General features: G+C 38.6%; 1 protein-coding gene across 1 annotated transcript in view; it reads left to right on the top strand.

The window, feature by feature from the left end:
• Nucleotides 1-5,736, top strand: part of btg1 (B-cell translocation gene 1, anti-proliferative) — a 31,426-nt gene extending 25,690 nt beyond the window's left edge. The window contains exons 3-4 of the mRNA XM_079622877.1: nucleotides 791-1,311; nucleotides 4,886-5,736. Of these exons, the coding sequence (XP_079479003.1) occupies nucleotides 1,167-1,311; nucleotides 4,886-5,289 (549 nt within the window). The 5' untranslated portion in view covers nucleotides 791-1,166 and the 3' untranslated portion in view covers nucleotides 5,290-5,736. The remainder of the gene's footprint in view (nucleotides 1-790; nucleotides 1,312-4,885) is intronic.
• The last annotated feature ends 11,192 nt before the right edge of the window (nucleotides 5,737-16,928 follow it).

Genomic DNA, 16,928 nt, shown 5'->3' with positions numbered 1-16,928 from the left:
GTACAAACATCCTCATAACCCGCTGTTCTGAGAAAAGGTTAATGCCAAGGTTTCTCTCAGGGATGAAAACAAGCTGTGGAAATGTACAGGTCCATAACCTAATCACACAGTCATACATTATTAATATTATTATATATTTTTGTCTCTTGTACATGCAATAATAGCACGTGTGTGTATATGCACACACACACACACGCACACACACACACACACACACACACACACACACACACACACACACACACACACACACACACACACACACACACACACACACACACACACACACACACACACACACACACACACACACACACACACACACACACACACAAATATATGTGTGTGTAAGCTTTGTAGCTTTGTAAGCTCAATAACAACTAGCCTAGAAGCCGGTTTCTGTCTCAAGTAAACTATTGTGACTTTATATCTCACAATAGGACTTTATATATTATTTTAAACTTTTCCCCCCTAAGAGGCATAACGAGACTTCCTTAAAACAGGTCAGAAACTTGTGGTTGTGTAGGATGTACAATATGTCCATTTTAAAAGGCTATACACTACATTGGGTCTTCCCCTTAAAGTGAGTGGGGAACTCCAAATATCAATTCCAAATATGCAGAAGTTAAGAGAGCGCACCTCTCTTAAATGACAGTCTGAGCCGTTATTATACGTAGGTTATGGGTTACCAATTTTGTACATGAAATTCAAGTATGTTATGTTGTGGTTCAGAGGAAGGGGTTAAAAGCCTCCATCCAGCGCTTTTTTCACATGCTCTGTTTATTTCTAGAGTTGTGACGCAATGAGCCCACTCCTCCGCGCAAACGTCACCTCGTCTAAGCGCGGTGATTGGCTGGTTGTTGTTGCTGTTGTTGCTGGTGGTGGAGGGGGCATTACATAAGCGCTGCTCGCTTTCATTTCGGTCTACTCTTCTGGAGGACCGTGACCGAGGAGGGTGGTGCCCACCTCTATGTGTTTATTCGGACAAAACAACCTCAGTCGAAGCACTGTACCGTCCTGGAACACGTAGCCCTCTCCGAGTTTTTCCTTCATCGACAAATAAATGCTCAGCATAGGCATCAGAGAACTAAAACACTCGAGAAACAAGGATCCTTTTGCAAACGGAAACAAAAGCGCATTGGCCACACAGCGCACGGAGCCTCTCAATGCATACCCTCTGTGCCCGAGGAACGATGAAGCCAGAAATAAACGCCGCCGTGGGGTTTCTGTCGAGATTCCTGCGGATTAAAGGACATGTGAACGACAGACAGCTCCAGACATTCAACCAGAGCCTACAGGACATCCTGGCAGGTAAGTATCGTTCTCTACACACGGGTATGAACTTCATTATATTCACGTTCTATTCATGCGTCGATTGTTTGTGAAAAATGTGGAAAACATCGATCTCTTTGTTTATCAGTTAATTTATGTGCTTTGGCCACATAGGCGGAAGCGCGCGGACGCTTTGCGCACGAACATAAACAGGCGAAACCCTCGACATAAACAGAGACCCAAAGAAAGACATAAAAGGACAAAAGATATACATGTTTATAAACGTGTGTGTATAGAGAGGAAATCGTAATTAATGGCTCAGTTTTTCGACGTACTATTTGTGTAGTTCATAAAATGGGTGCATTGGGTTCTTTAGACATCATATGGCAAGCCGATTTAACATGTATTCCATTAAACTAATGGGTATGTTTTTGTTAAAATTACGTGGCCTATTTTTAATTACTAGAACGCAATCAAATAATAGATGCGATCACTTGTAAGTACTTAAATATTGGCTAGTATGCCTTTCATTTATAATTATTTATTAGTAATCATTCCAGTAGTGAGTAATATAATCTATTTATTAACTCAGTATTATTTATTTATTGCATACTAGTACCTATTTGAATGCTACTAGTCACTAGCCACTATAAAAGTGTTTATTCGGTTGTTATTGGTATTTTTTGGGGGATTTGTGCCATTAAAATTGTATGGAGAATCTTTGCTAGTTAACTTAATTAGTGATGTTGAGAAATAAGTGCTAATTAATATCAGATTACTGGGTAGTAATAAAAAAAATCTTTAATTATACTAGTTAGTTTTAAGGAATAAATGTTAAAATGGCTTGCCATATGCTGTTGGCAGTAAATTACGTAATGCACAGCAAGACTGGAGATATGAAATGTAGGGTTAATGTTTCATCTCTTTTGCACACTGATAATAGTGTGTATAACACACACAGTGCCTGTGTTTCCTTATAATAAACATTTAAGTACACAGCGTTCTAACAACAAGTTGAATAGCCAATTTCGTCTGTTTTGTGTTCAACTGGAAATGTTTGTAAATGGAAAGTTTTAACTACATTACAATTCTTTACAAAATATTTTCATAACAAATATTTTATATATATAATATATATCCTTTCCCCATTTTGTTTTACCACCCATCTTTTTCCTGTTTAAAGAAAAAAATAATGGAACAGGATTTTGTTTAACCCTTCATTCCGACTCATAAGACAAAAACAATACAATAGAATAAAAATGTGGTTTGAAATTGCAATCAAACATAAAATTGACCAACATGGCATTACTATAATCGTAATAGAAGTTATTTTAGGTTATACACAAATACACGTGTTTGCAGTCAGATGTGGAACTAAATGTTTAAACTAAGCTGTGTATTTATATACACATGTTTTATTTAGTATTATAACATTCTTTATTTGATTTTTGTTTTATTTTCCTCGTTTTGGGAAAAAGGCAGTCACTAAATGCTCTTTAGGTAAACAACTGATGTTTTGGCCCCAGTCAGACAAAATGGCCGTCGATGGAGGAAGCGAGGCTCTGGTGGGGGGTTTGGGGGCTAGTTGCACATCACACATTACTGTTGCAGAGGACTTCATAATGTTTAGATTTTCTCTTTCCTTCCCTTCTCGGCTGTCTCAACCCAGCATATGTTCACACAATGGAACAAAGACTCCTCATAATCCCCATAGGGTAGAAAATGTGGGTTAGTTCCTTCTCCACACAGTTAAAATGTGTGTGTATAAGAAAGGATTGCCAGATTGAAAAAAAAAACAGGTGTTGTATAAGATGCATCTGAAAATCGGTCTCAGCTTCCTGTTCGCTAATCACATCACTAAATACGCGTTCGTCACGGCTTTGTCCCTAATTCCCAACCTTACAGCAAGCCTCGTTTCACAAATAAAACTCCCTAATACAGCCACCACACGGTCCAAAGGTTATCTTGATGTTGACGAGCAACGTTTTCACTTCGTTAAACATTTTGTACGTGTAGTACGAGCATTGTTGCGGTTTGGGTTCCATCCAGAGTTGTGGGTGGGTTGATTTGCATTGATCATTGTGCACAGGGCTTTTAGGAGAATGGGGACGGCACGTCACAGACGGTACACAGGCGTCATTATCTAACCCAAGTCTACAGGTGGCCTTGCGGGGGCCTGGCTTATTTTAGAGCCGCACAAAGAGGCTTGAGACCCATCCCTCCGTCTTCTGTTCTCCACCTGTCACCCAATACACCGAGCCAGAAGGGAAAGAAAATGCAATTGCGAAAAAGTCTTTTCTTTTTTGAAAAACAAGTCCTTTGTGCAGGTTTTGACTGAACATTAGAAGTCGTGATTTTATGTTTAGCCTCACTTCTGAACATACATCGAAATGAATTGGCTCAAAAGAAATGGACAAAAAGCAAAGCTGATCCATTTGAAACCGTGATGTTTGATGAAATTCAGGTTGTTTAAATGGGACACTTTGTCTTTAAGGGGAGGGTCCCTCCCCCTCCAGCTGCTCTGCCAGGACTTCAGCCTTTTGCTCTCGTTGTGTTTGAAGACTTTGTGACTTGCAGGCCAAAAGGGGATTGAGCAATCAAATGGCCCTCTCTCTCTCTCTCCCCGTCACGTAGGCTTTGGACACAGATGGTTAATGGTTGTTTATCTGTGTTCTACCAACAATAATTTCACACTGTGAAAAACATCCTTTCTAGACTCGCGCCATCTTTTTACTGCTGCATTCGGTGCCTAACAAGGCCAAACTATCATATTGCAGAGTGCGGTTTTTGTTGTTGTTGTTTGCTAGAATAACACATGCATTAAAAAAAAAGTTTATGAAGGACTCTGAAACTGAATCATTTTTTATTATTGAAAATGTTGGAATTGAATGACTTCAAACTATAAAAGATAATTCTGGAACTTAGTAAAGTGTACAAAACAAAAAAACTAACTGTTAACCATTGTCTTAGTGTCTACTAAGTTTAGGGATGCACAATATATTGGAACTATATAGGTTTCCGGGCCAATATTAGTCAAATTACCTGAATATTAGTGGCTGACAATGGATATTTAAAAATGCATGTTCATTTCCACCTAAAATGATATGCTGCACTCGCTTAAAATTAATAGTGTTCTTTAAAAACACTTGCCTAACACAACTTTTTACTTTTTAATAGAAAATCTTTCTATGTACATTATAATTTAGCCTACATTTATAACACAAAAACAATTGGTATCAAATTATCGGCCAGAGTTTTGATATGCTACCCCAACTGAATTGAATGAATAATTTGTGTGATATTATTCTTCAATAATACTCATAATTTATTAAGCAGAATTTGTAGGCGATCTTAAAATAAATTTAATATACATCATAATTAATATTTATAATTTACGACTACTTAATTTAATAGATTGACTAACTTAATAATGCCCGTGAATCATCGGCTATAGTTTTTCTGTCTGTACAGTTTACAGTTGAATAAATAATCAGCAAGTTCCACAGAACAAATCTTACACATTTCAGTAAATTCATTTTTTGTTCATTTCTTTTTATTTACTAGTTTATATATGGACGATTACATAACCATCCCCCCTGTCTCTCTCCTACAGAGCAATACAAACACCACTGGTTCCCAGATCGTCCCAACAAGGGTTCTGGTTATCGCTGCATACGTATCAACCACAAGATGGACCCTCTGGTGGGACAGGCCGGTCAGCGCATTGGCCTGAGCATCCAGCAACTCTACCTGCTGCTTCCTAGTGAGCTCACATTGTGGGTCGACCCATTTGAGGTGTCCTACCGCATCGGAGAGGACGGCTCAATCTGCGTGCTCTACGAGTCCCTCCCAATTACCAACGTAAACCCCAGCGTTACCACTGGAAACGGCCACCCCTCCTCCTCTGTCACCCAGGTATCCCCCATGGTGGACAGTCGCATCAGCTGCAAGGAGGAACTAATGGTTTTGGGTCGCACCAGCCCCGCTAAACCCTACATGATGACTGTGTCCAGCTAAACGGTTCACAGAAATAATTTTTAAGAAATAAAAAAGAGAGAAAGGAGAAGAAGAAGAAAAAAAAAAACAGGATGTGTCCTATCGTCCAGGTGATGGAAACCTCGTAGGTTTAATTTTCACTCGTTTGGTTGTCTGTTCTGTTATTGTGTTGGATCTACCAGAGGCTCGACCCTGGGGCAGCTAATGAAGACCTGAAACATCGCCCGGCCCCCCAGCTCACAGAGGGGGCTTTTTCTGCCATCGTCTGTCGATGTTGACTTTGCACTTTCGCTTTCACGGTTTATGTTATCGCATAAACACAAACTCCCTCTAAAATGTTTAGGAATTGCACTCAGAATCCTATTTCATCATCTCTCCGTTTGCCGTCAAGCTGAAGCCCAGACCTTCGGGAAGCCGTGCCAGACCTGAGTAGCCGCTACGAGCCTCTTTTTTTTTTTTTTTTTTTTTTTACTTTTTTTAAAAAACTCACTTTTTTGGACCACAAAGCGGTACTTTTGTCTCCTTTCTCAGTGTCTGGCACACATCCGGAGCTCCTTTTGGGCTTCAGGTCGACGTGAACCGGTTTCAAACCGCCTCCATCCTGTACACTGCCGCGATGGAATACCTGTGTCATACTGTTACCCACTCTAGCCGTCAATGGCACTGTGATGCAAAGGTTCTCATGCTTGTAGCTTTTTCTAGGGGCTCCCTCCTGGATGAATGTAATTTCTAACAAAAAAAGAGAAGAAAAAAAACCTCAAGAAAAGTCCAACAATGACAAACATTTGATTTATTTAAGCCCCTTGTCATACCAAAATGAAAGATGTAGCAAAGTTTTTTTTTTTTTTTTTTACTTGGAGCAGATGTGGTCTTTACTCTCTGCCTGGTTTAGAAAGGACGTTGAATGCACTTTGACATTTTAGACTATGTGGGATGACGTTTCGATTTGACCCAGCTGCATTCCATCGCGCACCTCCTCATTCAGTTGTCGTAAATCGCTTTCTCTGCTTGCGCTCTGCACAGGGCGACGTGGTTGCAATATTTTCAAAGCTGAGGGAGACATTTCAATCCCAGGTTGTTCTCTCTAGCCAATTTTATCCTTTCGATTGACTGATTCAGGCTGTTCGAGATTAGTTGTCAATCACTAGGACTTAATTTACGGCCAGTACATGGCCAACAAGAAAGGGCGTCGGAAAAACGGACCAATGTTCCCATCTCCTCGCAGAATCACAGGGCCAGTGGTGCTCGGTTGTTACTGAGGGTGTCCCGACGCACTTTCCAAACAGGTGTCACCGGTCTCAGTCTTAACTAGGAGTGCGCGGTCAAAACATATCACCTCCCTCTGTCGGCTGGGCGAAGGAGGGGGTAGGACCCTCACATCAGGGCAGCTACAATCCTCTCCGGCCCCCTTCTCGCAGCCTGGTGGAGAGTTTTTATGCCAGCACACACACACACACACACCAAGCGCACTCCAAACCCCACTGAGCCTTACGTACAGGGCCGAGTCGGGACGGGAAGAGATGCTAATACGGGATGCTCCTGGTCTCTGGCTGATTCTGTTTACATTGGTGTAAGTTGGTGGAAATAAGCGGGTAGCAGGCTTTGCGTGCGTTTATGTGTGCGACAAACTGCTCTTGCCTTAGCCGTTAAACTGCCGAGACAGGGTGCTGATGATCAGTCCTATGTGTGCTAATACTTTTGACCCTCGAGGACCATGGGTAACGTCGGGTTGTCGATGCACTGCCGTCCCTTTCTGTCTCGTTTTGGTTCAGCCATTATTTTAGGCGGGTGGAAAGTTTGTTTTTAAATCAAATTGACATTTTAAGCACGGGTCGAACCCTTATATTCGGACGCAATTCGCCATCCCACCCCTCTGAATGCTTTGAAATCTGACACGTGGCCCCCTTTTCGCCTGACGGTTTTACCGTTGAAGCTTTTTAACCACATCCTGGTGATCTCAACCAAATTGGAACAGACAATTTAAGTGTTTTTTTAGATCTACAGCTTTTAAACTATTACAAGCTACTCCCCCCCCCCCCCCCCCTCCCCCACCTCCACTGAAATAACATCAGCAAACTGTTTCTATTCTCCGTTTCAGTTCGGTAAATGTTTGCACACAAGTTTTAAGTATCGTTGTGAGTCTAAACTCTAGTATACTCGGAGGCAAGAGCACATGAAATGCACTAATAGGTTAAACATTGAAGTTGTGTGACTTTGAGGCCGAAGCGTCTCGATTGGAATGTATTGCCAAGCTCAGGCCACAGACATTCATTGAAACCCTTATGGATGTTAAGATGTGAAAAACAGAAGGGAATGATTCGGTTGGGAATTTTGTTGGTCATTTCAGAAGTGATTTGCGTTATTGCCACTTTCGCATCTGAGGTGGTTCCATATTTGTAGAATGTATTGTTATTGTACAACATATGGTAGACTAAGTACATAACCATACATATGGGAAGTGCCAATAATTGATATTTTGCTGTGTGTAGACGTGTTCCTTTTTGTATTTCATATTTTAACATGAATTCCTCTTTCATAAGCGAAGCCATTTGTGTTAGGAGTGTTGGAGAGGACCAAAGTTGTTTTGGTAATATATAAATCAGTTTCCATGCTCTGTGCTGATAGACTTTCCGTGTTTTTTTTTTTCTTTTCCCTCTTTTCTTTCTTTTTTTTTAAATTAAAACAAAAAAGAAAAAATTCTGAGCAACCCAAGATAAAGCTGTCTGTATCTTGTGATTTTTTTTTTTCCCGTCTGTACATCTCTTGTGTTCATTATTTTCCTCATTCTTGGGTATGTTGTGATGAACTGCTGTAAATTTGTACAGTTCATGTAAATTGATTGTGCGGAAGTTGTACAGATTTCTATATTTTGGAAGAAAAGTTTTTTTCTCTGTAATAAAAGATTTCCTATCTTGGCAATGTTTTCCCGTGGGTCTGGTCTTATTATTTATCAAAACACAAAACATATGCTTTCATGTTTCATTAGGTAATTCTTTGTCTTCTTGGATGAAATTTCGTACAACCGCACAGGGATGGGACAGTTTTGTATCACAGACCAGAGTATGCTGATATACGCCGCTCCAGTTCGGCCATTTTAGACAAATATGCCAGACGTTATTAGCAACCAGGCCCTGATGTCACTGACCTGCTTTGAGTTTTTCCTCTATTAGGACAAAGAAAGGAAGTCTGTATGGACGTCAGTAGAGTCTAGTACAGCTGCGTTTGAAAATAATAGACTACAACATTAACCAGCTTAAGTTAATTATAAATGATCACTGTTACTCATTAATATGTGGAAAAGCATTTGGCCGTTCTTGTGTGCTATAACTACAAATGCTATAATCTATAAACATATTTTTTCAATTACGCATGAAGGTTATTTCATTTTAACTCAACGGGTTTCCTCACCTTTTTACAATTCCACATAACCTATTTTTTTCAATTACACATGAAGTTTATTTACTTAATTTTTAACGGAATGGGTTTTCTCTTCTTTTTTTTCCTTTTCACCCGACCTTAAAGAGATTGAACATTTATTGTGGCAGATGACAATGCAGCACTTGCCTATAAAAAATCGAAAGTTATAGTCTGTTGATGTGGATGATAATATTGTTATAGTTATCTTTATTATTCTTGGTGTGAACAGGCCTTTGGCCCTAGGGTTCAAGCTTCATCTAGTTAGCAGTTAGCAGTTAGCCCTTGCGTGTAGGAGCTGTAACTACAACATCACCAAAATATCCTCTGTACTATAATGACATACTAGTAGCAATATGGTAAGCAACAAGCTAATAGTACTATTAGCTATATTGCTATTAGCGTCCTTACCATATTGCCAGTATTTCATTTTAGTACAGAGGATATTTTATCAGCATATTTTTTTCCTCAGTTGGGTCTTAAAAATGTGCAATAGGATTTATGTTTTGGATTTTCCCCTGGCTGCTGCATTTTACCATCACTAGCTTAGGATAGTTGTTTGCACAATGTGTCCTTGTAGTGCTAATCGGCTAATTTGTAATTTTCCTGTGACTCTGTAGTCATTTATTGATCAAAAACCTAGATGTAGAAAAGATAAAAGATAAAAAACACTTCCAGGGGTGTTGCGCTAGCTGAGCAGCTAACATAGATAAAAAAGGAATGCTAATGCATAGCTTTCTCTATTATATGATTGGTTTCACTGTAATATTCTTCTCACATTAAGCTTAAACTTACATCAAGTAGGCCAATGTTTGTCTATATCAATAAATCAATTATTTTGTGTTTGCTGACATACATGTTTGCAGAGATAATGTTCTCTAGCAAGAGCATATCAAATAAGTCATTACACATAAGGCATTGTGGGTGCTGTCAAAGCGCTGACTCCACTGGTTGCGGTCTGAAATGGAGGGTATTTCGATTCAATGGACAAAGACAGAGAATTGAAAGAGAGATGGGGGTGGGGAGAAGACGAGTATAGCAAAAAAGAAAATGAATAGCTGTTTGTTTGTCCTTTTAGATATTTGAACACTTGGAAAGCAGCGAGAGCGTTTGAAGCGGGACATCAATTCTGTAGGTGTGCATGTCATGTGACTCCAAAGAGGTCCAATACATCTATTTACCTGCAGGCCTTGCCAGTTCAGAGTCACCATGCTTGTTTCCTACTCTGCTAAAAGGCATTCTGACCAAGACCATGCACGCGGTTTTCCAGGGAAGCATGCATACATGCGGTAAACAACATCACAAACACACGGAATCTGGCAGAGCTTGAGATTGTGCTTAGATGCGAGGCCGCACAGGGAAACATATCTGTGGATTTGCTGTAAGTGTTCCTTCACACTGTGTGGCCTCGGTTTGTTCCTCTTTCTTCTCACTTCTGCCTTTCGGCGCTCTACCACCCTCTCGTTCTTCAGCTGCAGAGCTGGACCACAACAAAGAGGACCTGAGTGAAAGCAGCTGGAAGGAAACTGCCAGCCTCTCTTTGACTGTGGGAGAGACTCACCTTGGTGCTCTCTCTCTCTCTCTCTCTCTCTCTCTCTCTCTCTCTCTCTCTCTCTCTCTCTCTCTCTCTCTCTCTCTCTCTCTCTATCTCTCTATCTCTCTATCTCTCTATCTCTATCTCTATCTCCAGCATACCTTTGGCTTTCAAAAGCAGTTTTTCTGGCATTTATGTTTTTATATTTGTATGTGCACAGTAGTTTATAAAGTGAGGGTCAGGAAAAGGCCTGTTATCTGTTGTTTTTACACTTATCTTATCATTAGTGTTAAAGTTGTTACTCTTGCTGAAGACCAGGGAGCTGATAGCAAGGGTCACCAGTGGCGATGTCTCTTCTTTCCTGCTGATATATTTCAGTTGGTCTATAATTTGTGTTACGGTGTTTAAAAGCCTGAGTCTACATTGAAAATCTAGGATTCACAATTGAATTTAAACCATGAAACAGTTTTAGGATTAGTTCATGCCGGTCAAATGCCGTTGCCAAAAGCAAAAAGAGAGACAAATCAATTACTAAAGACATTGGTATTGAGACATTGATCTCTTCTGCCGTGTTTGTCATTTAGGGAACTTCCAGATGTACATCACCTCGTTTTCTCTGTTTCTGTTATGGAATGCATGTTCCTGCTTTTACAGCGAGAGGAATGCTTAGAATAGCTGGGTACTTTTTTACAGGCCTCTCGCTCTCTGTTTCTCTGTCCCTCAGAAAGGTCTCTGGCCTGTGTGTGGTTACTGCTGACTCAGAGAAGGGAAAAGATAACCAGCAACTAATACATCACAGCAACAGCAGACACCTATGAAAACACCAAACACCTTCTCACTCTCTCACACATATAAGCAAATCTCATGGAAACATGTCAGAGTGTCATTTTTTGTGTATTATGATCTTGGTTATTAATTTTCTCTTGATTTTCATTACTGTGACGCATCTGCAATACGATTCTTTTCTGATTATTGAATATCGTTTGATTGAAATATCAAGATTTTGATATTTTCATATAAAGCTTTAATTTGTTTTTGCTTTGCGGTAATGAAAATAACTTTTTTTTTGTATTACGGTAATGACAATTGCTACATTTTCATATAATTCATATAATAATGTAAAAATGCAAACACTCTTAATAGGCTTAATCTTCTGTAAGCAAAATATAATTTATTTTCTATGAGTTTTTGGCTGAAATATGTTCGTGACAGGTTTCTTGTGACTCATATGTAGGCCTAGTTGAAAATCTGCTGTTATTTTGTCTCTGGCTCAAAAATGGCATGGTGATCTTGTTTAAGATCTGAGTTTAAAAAGATTTCTCGTGTGGATTTGCTGTACTTTGGCCTGGTGGTGTGGAACGAGGAGTTTTAGGAAGGCCAAACCCTTGGTAAACATCCCTTGACGTTTCGGGCTGAGCAGTCAAGCCTGTTTTTTTAACCACAATTTGTTCATCAAACTGTTTTGATGTACTCTGGAACTAATACGAATCTTTATTAGTTTGATAAGTGTTATGACATATCGGACGGGGATGAGCACGACCGTAAGCTAAGCACGTGGCAAATTTAAAGCCCTCCGATTGCAAACAACTGCACATGTTTGCGTTTTCTGAGAACTCGCGAACGCGCTTCAGCTGTTTCCTGTTTTCTGTTGAACAGCACACCGCAGACCTGAGACAGCTGAGAACGACAGAAAAAGAGAGAACGACCGCAATGGAAGATGTGCTTTATGCTGCAACCTTGCAGCATTGTGCGAAACCATCTTCAAGTGTTTAGGCTGAACTTTATCACAACAAAACTGCATGCACACTTACACTTCCCTTTGCATTTTTAAAACAATGTCCACTTTAAGCTAAGCAGCAAGACATTTCTTTTTCTCAATAATTACTTCCTCAAAGCCAGGAATAGCTTGTTCTTCAGTTCGACGGCATTCAATATTTCGTTCTTATCATGAAATGCACAACACTCTTCCTCTGTGGTTATATATCGAGAAAAAACAGTGTTGTTTTGTAAGTTAGCACATCATTTCGGTTCCCCTAAATGTCAAATTTCAAATTCAGACTGCTTTTCCCCTCTCAGACAAGCAGCCTTGACCCAGAAAAGCAGCTCACTGTTATCAATGAGTAACATGGGGCATTTTCTTTTCATGCCTCTGAGACCGATTAGTAACTAATTTACTCAGACGGTTCAATTAATTCACCCTGCAAGCGCAGCGCAGCCTCAGATAAACAACATTTGTGCAAAGCTGTAATGAATCCCAGTACGGCCATGCTGTTTCCCATCTCATCATCACCACATTTCTGACTTTATTTGAATGCATTTACATGAACAAATTTATAGGAGAGGTGCTAGATGCAGTGAAATAAAAGCCCACGTTAGGCCGTACAGCGTAAATTGTGGGAGCGTTGTCGCAAATGTGCGTAAACCACATCTATTGCCGATGCTCTTTGGTTCATAACATCTATACACGCCTGGGCAGCTGTGAATGTAATAGCTGCCATAGCGACCAGGACTGATTGCTCTAATGTGCAGCGATTACTGCAGTGAAGAGCACATTACATGCGTGGGAGATTGGGATGTTCAAGGCTTATAACCTGCTACGAATCAGCAGGAATAACGTGAGCAGGTCAATATGGAAAAAAACACATTTATGAGGTTTATATCAATAGGGTCAATAAGTCTGAGAGCACATAAAAAAAATATTTTTATTATATATTTATTATATATATATATATATATATATATATATACATAAAATAAGATATTTTATTAAAAAGTTGGTAACCAGACAGTTGACGTTGTTTTTTTTTCGTGAAATTTTCGTAAAAAAAAGTTTGATGTAAAATATTTTTTTATCTTTTTTTGTGTTCAGCAGAAAAAAAAGAAACTCATACAGGTTTGGAACAACATGAGGGTTAGTAAATGATGACAGCATTTTCATTTTTGGGTGAACTATCCCTTTAAGAAACAAACAGGCATGCCCAGCCCAGGCGAGATAAAATGTAACAAATTTCTTTACATGAAAGTGTTGCTATAGTTACTTTTTTAGGGAGTAACGCAATATTGTAAAACATTACTTTTAAAAGTAGCAAGGCAAGGCATGCTTATTAATATTTGAAAAACTTTTGTCCACCAGATCGAAGTCATGTTGTGCAACCGTCATGCAAAACATAACAAAACAAAACATAAAACAGGAAATAATATAGAAAGGATGCATTCAGACCCTCATGACTGTGTGTCAAGGTCAGTAAGTCTCTTAAAATATCAGATAATTGTACTTTTTTTGGATAGTTCATGTAAAATGTCATGCGTTGTGGCTCACAAAAAAAACATAAAAAGTCATTTAAACCTTTCTTAAAAATGGTATGTCCAATGTGTGTCCAAGTGGCATGATATGATTCGAGTGTAAAAAGTGGGTGAAGGCTGAAATGTGTGTGTTGGCGTGGTGTATGTGTGTTCGCGCCAGTTTGTGATAGGCCCTGAATGTGTTTGTTTTCAGTCAAGCTTCATTTCTATAGTCTTGCATATGCAGTCACATGTATACACGAGTTGGACACTCCTTATGCAATTCTTCATACCGTCTTGCTCTTCCTGGCCTAGTTTTCCTTTCCAGACGATGAGTGAAATCCCTTTTGCTACTGACAGACCCCTTGTAAATCTCTCTCACACACACATTCCTTCTCCTCCTTCATGGCAAAGCTGTTGTTTTTCCACTCTCCTTCTGGCTAGTCCTGGAGTCCGTACTTGTTTTTTATGATGGTTATATTCAGTTTTGCTCTCGTTTATGGACAGCATGCCTGAGATTCTAGATGAGTGGATCCTCTGGAGCATTCAGTGAGGTGTGTGAGTGTGTTAACTTGCCTTTTAGAGCACGTTTAATGGTTCACTTCTACCAAGACTCCAAGATGTGGGAGGATGTGTGAGAACTGTCTAGTTTTTCCCCCATGAGTAATAAAGTGTGCAAACAACAGATACACACACACAAATATACTGTATATTTAAATATAACGCTCATATTCTCACCAACAAATACTTAAACAGATTCAATATCTTGATTGACAGCTCTAATTTCAATACATAAATGCTTGTAAGTTTTAAAACGTATTCATTTTATCAATTTGAATTGGCCACAGCTGACAGGAAGTTTAATTAAACTGACAGGAAGGTGAAAGAAATTCTACACAACGGAGCAATTTCATTAGTCCAAATAAACAATAAAATGTTATTTCTTTATAGAAAAAGTTATATTATTATTTGACAAACTCCACCATATCAGTCATGTTGTGCAACCAGTATGCAATAAATAAATAAAATAGAAAAATAAAGCTCATGTTAAGTTTCATGTTATAAAATGTCATGTGGTGCGACTCGCCAAAAACGTCATATATACTGTATATTACAGTAATTAATAATGAATGATATTTGTAAAAATATAGTGAAGAACTTTGTTAAGATGTTTGCAGTCACGTAAGGAGTATAAAATGTTATTAAAATATCTTATTTTGGGCTATTAGGAACTATCAATGAACATTTATTTACTTATCTTAATGGTAATATATAAATATAGTGCATTGTTAATTCAGGTTCGTTCATAATACGTTAATTTATATTAATGTGCATTAGTTTATTTATTAATTTACATCTTGAAATGTTAAATATGTATTAGTTTGTGTGGACATTAACATTAACTATAATAAGAATGAAATGCTTTAAAAGTATTGTGTATAGTTATTTCATCTTAGCTATTGCACTAGCTAATGCTAGCAGGCTGAACCTTATTGTAAATATTACTGCGCTGAATGTGCTGTGGTGTTTTTTTGCAGTTTGTGCCCAGCAGGCCCTTCGTGTCGTTCTCGCCCTCATCCTGTTTTTCATGCAGAAGTAAGGAATGTGCTCTCTCACCCTTTCGAGATTGCACAAGAGGCATTGTGACATTCTCTGCAACAATCCCTGTGTGACTCACAATCAGGGGCTTCTGTTGCCATGGTGTTGCCACGGCTTTTCTGAAAACTGAAAACAGTCGTAAACAGAGAAACCGAGCTGAAGTGTGTGTCGCGTTACCGTAAACTGAGGTTAAGCTTCCCAGTGACAGTTGGGAGTGAAAGTAGCGAGTAGCTACTAACTACGAAATACTTATTTTTTTTTCATTAGTGTGATAGTAGATCAGATGTTTTCTATGTAGTGTAACTCTTCCAGTAACAAGCTAACAAGTAGCAGTTTAGTGTGATAAAAAATACATTGTTTTTCAGGGAAAAGTTATTGGTCTTGGTCAAATTTATAGACCACACTGGCTGGGTGGAGATTAAACTGTCTGTGGGTCAGTAAGATATATGTATATTTTATTTAAGATAAAATATTTTTTTTTAATTTACTTTAGCGACCCGGATCTATATCTAACACGGATGGATCTCGGCCTGTTGCGATACTATAAAACTCTCCTGATATTAGAGTAACAATTTATACCATCATCACTGTCCTCATTCAGTACATTCAGCATCTGGCTCATATTCGCCAACTCAAACATATTCTCGAAACTATCATTTTTAATACCTTCAAAATCAATATTTTGATCGCTGACAGCTTCTTCAGATCCATCAAGTGACAGTGACACTAATATTAGATAGAGTTCAGTACTTGCTCTGCATTAAATTGCTGTGCCATTTCAAGTTCTGCTGATGATTCTTCCTATTCTTTTGTTTTCTGCCTGCGGTAACTATGAGCGAAATATCCCTTCATCATTGTGTATCAGACATTGCCACCTTGTGGAATACGGGTGAAATTCACTTATTCAGTCATGAAAGATTTAATTGTTGTTGTACAGAAAAAATATACTTAAATCGTTACACAAATGGTCGTTAGCGCTATACAGTTATTACAAAAATGATTTAAAAATATATTGTAATGTGTTATATAGTTTTATAATGAATTGATTGAGGAATACTAAGAAGGTTGATGTTTAACTTAAAAAAATGAATGAGGAGGAGGGTAGTTATGAGGTATGCTTAAATAAATAAATACTTACTACACTTTAAATTGTTATATTAAGTTACAATATTAAGCAACACAACTGTTTTCAGCATTGATAATAATAATACATGTTTTTGAGCACCATATTAATTTCATAGTTAACAGTTTTGTCAAAAAGAAAAGGACAAAATCACCAAAAAAGCATAATAAAATCCATTCAATTTGTGCATTTTCAGTCAATAGTTACTTCAATTAGGGTTTGTTTGTTATATGGACTACATGTACAGTGCTTTTGTTGTGTTTTTCGTTTTTTATAGTTTTTTTTATAGTTTTAAAGCCTGTGGTTACTATGAACTGTTATTGTGTGGATTCTTTAAAAAAAAAATGTAAATCTAGATCTGCACGGGTTAGAATGACGAAGCTTTATTATGAGCTATTCCGTGCTTGAGTTCCCACTGTGGTCTAAAACAGTCAATATATCCTTCTGGTTCCCAGGCTCATCACCTGAGAAACATCAATTGTGTCTCTCATAAGTTCATAGATTTATCAAGCTCCTGATCTCCTCTGAGCCTCATGTAAGGGTGGCCTGTGAAAGGGTTTCTTTTTGCTCGTAGTGGGAGGAAAACTGATCAGAGGCATTCAGTCGATATGACTGATCTGGAGATCTGATGCACCACTATATACAGTATGAGGACAAAGATAAAGAGCAAGAGAGAGTAAATAAGAGAGAAGGGCATTGGAAGAGAAT

The sequence above is a fragment of the Phoxinus phoxinus genome, assembly GCF_949152265.1.
Source record: "Phoxinus phoxinus genome assembly, chromosome: 9".
Classification (NCBI taxonomy): domain Eukaryota; kingdom Metazoa; phylum Chordata; class Actinopteri; order Cypriniformes; family Leuciscidae; genus Phoxinus; species Phoxinus phoxinus.
The sequence above is the reverse complement of the archived record's forward strand: the minus strand, read 5'-3'. Positions and strand labels throughout refer to the sequence as shown.